Here is a 9,649-nt window from a genome sequence, read left to right as displayed (position 1 = left end):
CATGATGGATTTCTAACATGATTCTTTCCCGGGAAGGTTTTTGGTGTCATTGTATGACCTTAGCCAAGGTGACCGGATTGGACTAGGGATGCTTATGGAGGAGGCACTTTGTAGCACCAATTCAGGCTCACACGTGCACACAGATGTCCCGGATAATTGAAGCATCCTGCTGCTCAGTGTATTGCAGTGTGAAGCAGCGATCGCTCTCCATCCTGCTCATCACGGACCAGTCACACATAGGACACCGGCATCCCACTGTGCAAGTGGCTGACAGCTAACATCACCGCCTCCCAGCATCAGGCAGCATCCCGCGTCATGTGACCAGGGCTCCAAGGCCAAGGTACAGAATTTCCGGAAATGACATCACAGCATCGAGTCGCATGATGTGGCAAAATTAAAAAGGAAGGAGGAAAAAAAGAATCCCGGTGCGCTGAGCCCAAACCCCAATGAGAGCCCAGTCATTGCCTCGCTGGATGTAGGAAGCAGCTACAGCTCAGCCGCCGCAGGCAAGACGCAGCCTGGAATTCTTCTGAACGGCGGGATAATCTAAAGGCAGGACGTGGTATCCTTCCGCCGGGCGTTGGGCTCAGGTCAGGCCGGATTCGTCCGCGGCGAGGGGGCGGGGCGCAGAGTGAGGGTGAAGCTGTCGTTCCGGATTGCAGAGGCAGCTCTCCCGTTTCCGCCATTGCGGTTCCTGCCCGAGAGAGACAGCTAGGAACAGCCGGAGGACTCGCTCTCTCTCCCTGACAGGCGGCCCAGCCAGGACATCGCTTTCATCGGCCCACACTCCCTCACAGCGAGCCAGGAAGCCGGAGGAGGAGGAGGTGACACACCACACAGAGGAAGGAGGCAGCAGCAGCGCTAGGAACCGCCATGGCTCAGATATTACCCATCCGCTTCCAGGAGCACCTGCAGGTACAGCGGGCAGGCCGGCCCGGGGACGGGAGGGGGCGCCTCAGGGAGACCTCCAGTAATGGCATCCCGCCCGACTTCTCTACACTGCTAGGCCGGCTCAATGAATCCACCTCCGGCCTTCACCTCAGCGCCCGGGTCACCCTGACTGGAGGACGGGCGGGCCGGCGGGCGGCTCCGAGGATAGCAGGAATCACCTTGCGGCGTCCAGCCTGTGTAGATGGGATTCAGGCCTGGGGGCCCTGACTAGAGTGAGGGCGGAAGAAGAGATGAGGAAGGTGTAGACCTGGGCAGGTGCAGTGTATGGACACCAGGGAGTGTCACTGGGACAGGCATTGTGTAATTTGGGTGTAGTGACGAATGAATGACTGTGAGAGTGTGTGTGTCTTCTATAGGAAAGGGCAAAGATCGGCCCGACCTGCATCATTCATCATACACACTGGGCTTGGCCGTTATTATATCTTCAGTTTGATTCATGGCTGATCGCTGCTGGCTGAGGCAAGCCAATGTTGTATCATTGATTCAGCACTGCAATCACATATCCCCCAGTTATACTGAACAAGCCAGGGGCTCCACAGCAATCTAGACCATTCACATGCCACGGTTTGTTGTATATTCACTTTGGGTAGTGCCAATCAATGAGCGGCGGCTTGTCTCATCCTTCTTACTGGTCCTGTAGGAGCCTTTTTATATTGATGTGTCATTCGTCCATTCTAAAGTTGTCCATTCACTAAACAATCTGATTTCACACCCACTTTGGATTTACTATCCACTATAGGGTCTAATCCCTTCCATATACCCAGTGAAGTGACCTCACCTGATAGACATGACTCAAATCCCCTTACATAAGTTGTACCTCTTTATCTGCAGTCTTCTCTACATTATTTGCTACAGATACTTCCATAGCGCCTTCAATTTACATATATATATTGTACATTCACATCAGTCCCTAACCCTCAAGGGGCTTACAATCTAAAGTCCTTACCTTACATTCACACACATACACACACACACACTAGGGCCAATTTAGACAGGATCCAATTAACCTACCAGCATGTCTTTGGCATGTGGAAGGAAATCGGAGTACCTGGAGGAAACACACGCAACCACAGGGAGAACATGCAAACTCCAGGCAGGTGGTGCCGTGGGTGGGATTCAAACCAACAACCCGAGTACTGTCAGGTGGAAGTGCTAATCGTTTAGCCACTGTGCTGCTCATTACAGGTACTTGTATAGCACCATCAATTTACGCAGCTCTTTACATATATATTGTACATTCACATCAGTCCCTAACCCTCAAGGAGCGTACAATCTAAGGTCCCTAACTTACATTCATACATACACATATTAGGGCCAATTTAGACAGGATCCAATTAACCTACCAGCATGTCTTTGGAGTGTGGGAGGAAACCGGAGTACTCAGTGGAAACTCAAGCAGGCACAGGGAGAACATAGAAACTCCAGGAAGGATGTGCCGTGGCTGGGATTTGAACCAACGACCCGAGTACTGCCAGACGGAAGTGCTAACCATTTAGCCACACTGTTGCCCTTCTACATCTGTTAACATTCCAGAATTCATAAAGCTTGTGTGAGCTTTCAGAAAACGGGGCTGAAGTTACACTATCCAAGGAGAGAGACACATCTCCCTTCACACAGGAACAGAGCTGGGGTTGTCAATTGCAGGCTGGGTGCTGGAGCTCCGTCCCCCCCCCCCCCTCAACATTTTTCTCTTGGTGTTAGGGAACCTTGTCTGAAGTGACTTATGCTAATAGCAGAGCAGGGAGGCAGCAGAGAGAAATTACACTTAGGATTTTATTCACTAAAGCTGGAGAGTGCATGGCAATGTTTTGGTTCTACCTTTTTAATAAAGCTTATTCGTGGATTAAAAAAAAAAAAAGCTGAAGAGTGCAAAATCAGCTTACTTTTGCATAGAAGCCAATCAGCTTCTAACCTCAGCTTGTACAATTGAAGCTTTGGCAATAAAACCTGGAAGCTGATTGGTTTCTATATGGAAGTGAGTCTGATTTTGCACTCTCCAGCTTTTTGTTTTGGTAAATCTAAAGGCGATTGTGCAGTGTATGGCCAGCTCAAAGCAAAACTAAACCTATAAATTTAAGACCCCCATTCCCTCTCAGAATTCACACTTCTGCGTGACGTCAGGCGTCACACGTATGCACTTTTTTGAACATTGTCGCCCTTCATACATAAGGAAGTCCATTCATTTCAGTAGGCCGGGCTATGTGCGGCGCAGCAAAGCAGCTTTTTCACCTTTGTTTGAGCTGCTTGCTTTTTTAACCACACATTTTGCAGCCTGCAAAAACTTATGCCATGTGCATCTTTGGTACCAAGAATAGGGTGCCATTAACAATGAATGAAAGCAAGCGGTTTAGACCGTTTTTTTGAATGTGCAAAATTGTTTGATTTTGTGCACATTCATGCACTACTATATTTTAAATATTGTCCAAGTGTTTTCCTAAACTGTTACATTCAAGGCATGCTGTGAATGATAGCTGTCAGGGGTTGTTTTGGTCTCATCCAGACTGTCAAGCCATCAAATGTTTGGTGTCATAACTGATCACATGCAGCACCATGACGAATGCAGATCAGAGGCTAAGATGGCAGCTTCCTTGACTGTATAGGATAGGAGTGTTTAGTTCTACTTTTAAGAGTTCTTTTCAAATATTACATTTTTGCAAAGGGGACTGGGTTACTACCTTGGGTTGACAGGTCTTGATTTGTAGGTCAGAGGTTACTTTCATTTGAATGTGTTGTTCCTTATAAAATATGTTTCTGCTAAGATTGAAAATTAGGTAAGAAAGGGACATTGCATATTGAGGGCTTCTGTTTGTCATCCTGTCCATGCATCAGGTTTTTCCACTGCTGAGATTTCAGTTTCCAGTAACCCTCTATGCTTTTCAGCAGAAGCCTTCTATTTATTTATTTTTTTTTTATCAATGAATACAAGGCTTCCCTTGATTGGACAAGGTGGAGAGGCAGGTGTATGTTGTAATGACTTAACACCTTGGCCAATCAGAGGAGGTCTTGTATTCACTAATAAAAATACAAGACTTCTCTTGAATGGCGGAGGAGCACTCAGCATGACTCACTTTAATCTTGGAAGCAAATGGAAAGTTACACATTGTGCTGCCTGAATACTACACCGTTTACTGTTTGTAGTGAAGACTACTACAGTATAGTCCAGCACACACAGCGGCTGCATCTTTCTGTCCCAAACTATTTAAAGTGACAAACCTGTAATTCTACTTTAACTATGTCTGTATGTGAACCTGCCCTTTAGAGCTGCACTGATCTGGTGGATAATTTTCCAGGGTCATGTAAACAAGTCTTTCAGTTGCTTTTCTTTAGAAAGTAGCCACAGTGGGACTAGAAAAGCCTTTCCCCTGTCAGCATGCACTTGCTCTCTGTGGAAGCAGGAGATCTCTGCAGAGGACTGACATGCCTCCTGCTGAGCCTGAGCTCTCAAATCAGTGTGGAGCATGATCTTTGCTGATTGCAGGGGTAGTGATGGACCTCTGAAGAGACACCACTGTATCCAGACAGATCGTAGCATGCTGCCAGGGGACATGCTTTTCTGCTTGGGCTTTATCACTTTATACATGTGATCAGTGGTGAGCACTGGTACCACATCTAAAAGGGAGTATGAATTATTTACAGAATGAAAAAATGGACTTTAATAGTACCGATAGTCCATTTGTTTAGACTGTAAATAATTCATACTCTTGTGGCTGCTGTAAGACTTTACACACCTTTTTGTTTTGAGGCACCAGAAAGGGCTTTTACCACTGTTTGTTTTTCTGGACAGCATCAGTTCTCTTGCTTTTTGTCTGCATTTTCTTTTGAGTAAAGAGTTTTCAGTGGAATTAGTTTCCATTTTTCAAACAGATTAATAATCCCACAGCAGATGTGGGGTTTTCTGGGGTCTAACCACCCTTACATATATGGCAGAGCTCCAGGTACCTCTGTCCCGCAAACCTGGTGCAACATTTGTTTGTGCTTGTGTAGTGAAACAAATTCACCTTTTGTATCAGAAAATAGTCAGACTCTGTTTAGAATTGAAGCTTGTTTTTACACAAACTGTAGTGTGGATGTTGAATTTCTGTTTCATACACTTCTGTCTACAATTCTACTAGGGATGCTTTAATTAAAACTTTTGCAAACATTTGTTTGCTAATGGTTGGTTGTTTTTGATGGATGCTTTAGAATGAAGGCATCTAATGCCCTCTTATGTGCTTTAGGTTTAGTGGTGTGATCTCTGCACTCAGGTTCCCAAGTATGTAGACCTGCCATGGGAGCAGGCCCATATCCTGCATGGATTTTCATTTCTTCCTGTCTTCCATTCATACCTGCAAATACATGACATTGATTACATGTAAGAGTCACAGCAGGGGTTCCCGTCGATTAGCTCAAGGAGGCAGCCCCATTGAAAGCTATGGGAGGCTGCTAGCTCCCGCATCTAATTGTGGCCACTCACATGTCACCATCCAAGGTGATCACTGCATGAGTGAATAAATGCAGTAGCTGGCAGCCTCCTCTTTGCTTTCGGTGGCACTGCCTCCCACAATTAATCGCCATGATCCCCCTCTGGGGTTCGCAGGAATATTCGACATATTATAGACATTGAACTGAAGCAGAGCCAGGAACAGTGGCTAAGAGATCTTGCTACTGGGATTACTTGGAAATCTAAGAAGCCAACTCTATATATGGGTGAAATATCACTATTTTTTTTGTATATAGATTTCCTTGACTTGCAGTCATGTAGCTTATCTTTTTGGTATTTTTGCATTTGCGTGCTTTGGCTCATTACATATAGTACTACGGTAAGATATCTGACTGTAAGATGCAGTATAATTGAAAGAATAAGCAATCATCTTCATATGCAAATGAAAAGTTTGTATAGAGACTTTGACACAGATGTGTCATTCATTAGTTTGAGCAGGAATTCTCTCTGTAGATTGCATGAAGTACAATAGGACATATATGTAAAGAAGTGAAACGTTCACTGCAGGTGAATCTTCCTGGTGAATGACATTTTACATGAATGATTAATGACCAATGAATGTTTGAACGTTGCGGTTTTAATAAATTTGTCTCTAAGACTTGGTGTACGTAACTCACATATACATTTTCTGTATTTGAAATCGCACCCCCTCAGTAACAGTTAACACTACTGTATGTTGCAGTTGTTGTGACTAAGGCTTTGTTCATAGGATGTACTAAAGTGTACACATGTGGAGGGCCATGTGTACCCACACAGGGATGCACTGTTCCATGCATCCTGGTGCAAGCAGTCCCATTGGGATGCAGTGGTTGCATGGAACAGTGTACCCACATGGATTTTAGATTGAAAGCAGCGTCTCTGGCTGCACTCACTGTGTCCAATCTGACATGAATGGGACTTCCTGTACAGGGATGTGCAATATCCGTGTGCAGGTAAACATGTCCCTCCACAGGCCTACACATTAGTATGTCCTGTGGGAACAAGACCTAAAGCAGATCACTTTACAGAAAGATGTGTTGTAGGAAAGGTTACTGAAATTGAAGTTGATTCAATTATGTTAACATTTAACTGTGATTGTCTGTTCCCCCATTAAGGAGATTCACCCTCTCTATTAATCCTGTTTACCATTTTTATTGAAAGTGAAAGTAAAAGAAAATTAAATTTTTTAGGTTGTCCCCAGAAATGTAATAGAGGGGAAATCTTCCAATGGAGACACTAGTTCTGGTGACCTGTGGGCCCCAGGGAATTCCCTTAATTTGCAGGGATTTCCTCTCACCTCCTGTTTGGGTATGGGACAGGAAGTGAAGGGAAATCTCTGCAATGGGACACAGAGTACAAAAAATAAACGGACCTGGGTTATAACCATCCCTTGCTCTGTCTCAAACAAAAAAAATTTTTTACCTATGGTTCTACTTTTAATTTTGTGTTCAGCCTGGCACCACTCCTGCACTTCTGATGTTTACTATGCTTAAAAAGGTATGTGACACAGTGAATACTCTATCTGAAACACTGTGAGTGTTGGATTCTGATCCCTGCTGAGCACTTTGGCTTCACTGACCCTGTATGTCACTGTGGAAACAGTAGTGCTATAGACACAAGTGGGCAGGACTGCAGTGATGTGCAAGAATTCAAGATTCTTATACTCTGGAAATGTGTGCATGAAGTAGATTCTCTGGGCACAATAACTTTTGAAGACAGGGAAGATTGGTAGCATAGAAAGTGGGAAAGGGAAGTATGTGATTTATTCTTTACAGAGATGCTTTTTTCTAGTATTTAATTTTGCATTGTAGTCTATTGATTGGCTAGTTTACATCTAAGCCTATGAGAACTGAATCATGTCATTAAATAATTCAGCTCCTACTTATACAGTTATATACAGCACATGTTAACGTCTCATAGACTCCTGCATGCCTACATTTCGGTGTGGTTTATGTGCAGTGATGGAATCCTCCTCGTACATCCTATCACTGTACTCACGCCAGTTTTGTGGCAAGTCAGATAGTAGAACCTCAAAAAAAGAAAAAAATCTTTACTGAATTTGTGTGTTAAGGTAAACATGTATTCACACAGTCTACTGCACATTACCAGTGACTCACAAAAAGGAGAGGGAGGGCCAACATGGTAAAGGCTTGTCATGCACCTCATTGTCTAATCAACAGGCTGGGGTTTGAAAGGTGACATGCAGTTAGCTTAGTAGGAAGATCGGTAGCCTGTGAGAGCGTTTACCAGTTCCCTCATAGTTTGAGAACAACAAGCTGGCAGTACTTGTAGGCTATTCATTTACAGAAACTGAATGAATGATACGGCCCTGTGGGTGGAGTAGGGCAGGCTGCAGTTACTGAGCTTAAAGTGGTTGTAAAGGCTCAAGGCTTCTTACGTTTATGCATTCTATGCATGAAGGTAAAAAACCTGTGTGCAGCATCACCCCCAGCCCTCCCAATACTCACCTAAGCCCCCTCTTGATCCAGCGATGTGCACTGGAGACTCGGACTCCCTCTTCTCATTGGTTCCCACTGTTGTCAATCACAGCCAGTGAACCAATGAGAGAGGAGGGCAGGGCCTAGCCACGGCTTCGCTTGTGAATGGACACACGGAGCAGCGGGTGCCCCCATAGCTTGCTGTGAGGGCACCTGACAGAGTGCTGGCGAGGAACCTGAGAAGAGGAGGATCCGGGCTGCTCTGTGCAAAACTACTGCACACAACAGGTAAGTTTAGACATGTTTGTTAATTAAAAAAAAAAAAATAGAAACATTTTAAGCTATATTTTTATCTGTAGTGCTATCATGTACCATTTAGGGCATTTGTGATAGTGATATGTTTGTACTGACAAAAATTACAGTTATATTTAAGCCCCCTAAACTTTGGAAGAAATGTTCATCTTGTCACCCAGAGTGTAGATGGTTTTTATTGCAACCTGAATGCAGAAACAGTGTTGCTGTATGGGGTACTGGGCTAAAGAATCAGGGTGGTTGCCTGACAGCAATAATTGTGACCAGTCTTCTGGCTGTGTGCCATAATAATTGGTAATAGCAGCTGGTAGTAAAAGATCTTGAATGTTAGTTATTGGGACTAAATGAATGGGCTGATGAGGGGAAGGTGTTAGCCATGGTAGGAAATGCATGTTTCCATCCTTTGCACCCCTCTGAAGACGGTCGATCATGAACCAAGAAAAACAAATTTACTTTTTCATATTACTTATGGCAGTGTAACTCTGTCATTACACTTTGTGTAAACCTTTTAATTAAAGGGTATGTAAATCCTAACACTGGACCAGGGGCGGACTGACAACTCATGGGGCCCCCAGGCAATAGGGGATCATGGGGCTCCTGTGTCCTTGCCCAAACTCAAAAAAGCCTATGAAAAAGGTACCAGGGCATCTCATGGGGCCCCCTACTGACCCGGGCAGTGCCCGAGTTTCCAAATGGTCAGTCCGCCCCTGCACTGAACCTCACTTATTTGCTTGCTTTTAGTCTCTTAAATATTCCATTGGATGCATTTTGTGAAATCTGGTTGATTTGTAAAAAAAAAAAAAAAAACACTGGTTGTCAGAAATTCCTAGATATCCTGTGTCCTCTGTACACTTATGTAGACCTCTAAAAGGAAGTAAATTCTGAGCGTTTCAAAAGCACATGCTGACTGCATCAACAGCACTATAGGTGCATTTTTTTGGTGAATTGCAATTGACGCCAATGGAGGCAGCAGCTTGCAGCAAACCTCATAGAACAGGTCATGCCCAGAAATTGTTGACACAACATGAAGCACTGCTAACACGCTTATGTGTAATGACCCATCCACCTGCCATTGTTTAAATACCTAGTGCATTGACAGAGGGTACCAGAGAGTTAGAAATGCAACTAACATGCTTACTGCCTCTCTAGGCCCGTGTGAAAGATGCAAACAGCCTAGTGCACTTCTGGCACATCAGCGGGTATTTTTCTGTTCTTGCAGGATCTTTCAAAGGGATAAAACACAGTGCATGTGATACAGAATATCCTTTAAATTTGCCTTGACATTTGTAGCAAATTTAAAGCAGTATTATACCCAAAAGTGCATAGTTATTATATGGCAGCTTAATTTGTAGATGTGATGGCTGCATTACTTTTTTTTTCGTTAGGCTTGCTTTCTTCCATTTTAATTTGTTGATCCAGTTAGTCTGTTGAACAAGTTCTCTTCCAGATCAGGGGTGGACTGATAACTCATGGGGCCGCCGGGCAATAG

At 44.3% G+C, this 9,649-nt stretch overlaps 1 protein-coding gene across 2 annotated transcripts in view; it reads left to right on the top strand.

Moving 5' to 3' along the window:
- Positions 1-405: 405 nt before the first annotated feature.
- CLTC (clathrin heavy chain) overlaps positions 406-9,649 on the top strand; it is a 108,086-nt gene continuing 98,842 nt past the window's right edge. Inside the window, exon 1 of one of the 2 annotated variants that reach the window (XM_089676662.1) lies at positions 406-915. In XM_089676662.1, the coding sequence (XP_089532788.1) occupies positions 874-915 (42 nt within the window). In that variant the 5' untranslated portion in view covers positions 406-873. The remainder of the gene's footprint in view (positions 916-9,649) is intronic. The other variant, XM_089676664.1, reaches the window with a different exon arrangement.

This window comes from Staurois parvus, unplaced genomic scaffold (genome assembly GCF_062004578.1).
Source record: "Staurois parvus isolate SC_StPar_1 unplaced genomic scaffold, SC_StPar_1.0 ptg000172l, whole genome shotgun sequence".
Classification (NCBI taxonomy): domain Eukaryota; kingdom Metazoa; phylum Chordata; class Amphibia; order Anura; family Ranidae; genus Staurois; species Staurois parvus.
This window is presented reverse-complemented; position numbering and strand designations above follow the sequence as displayed.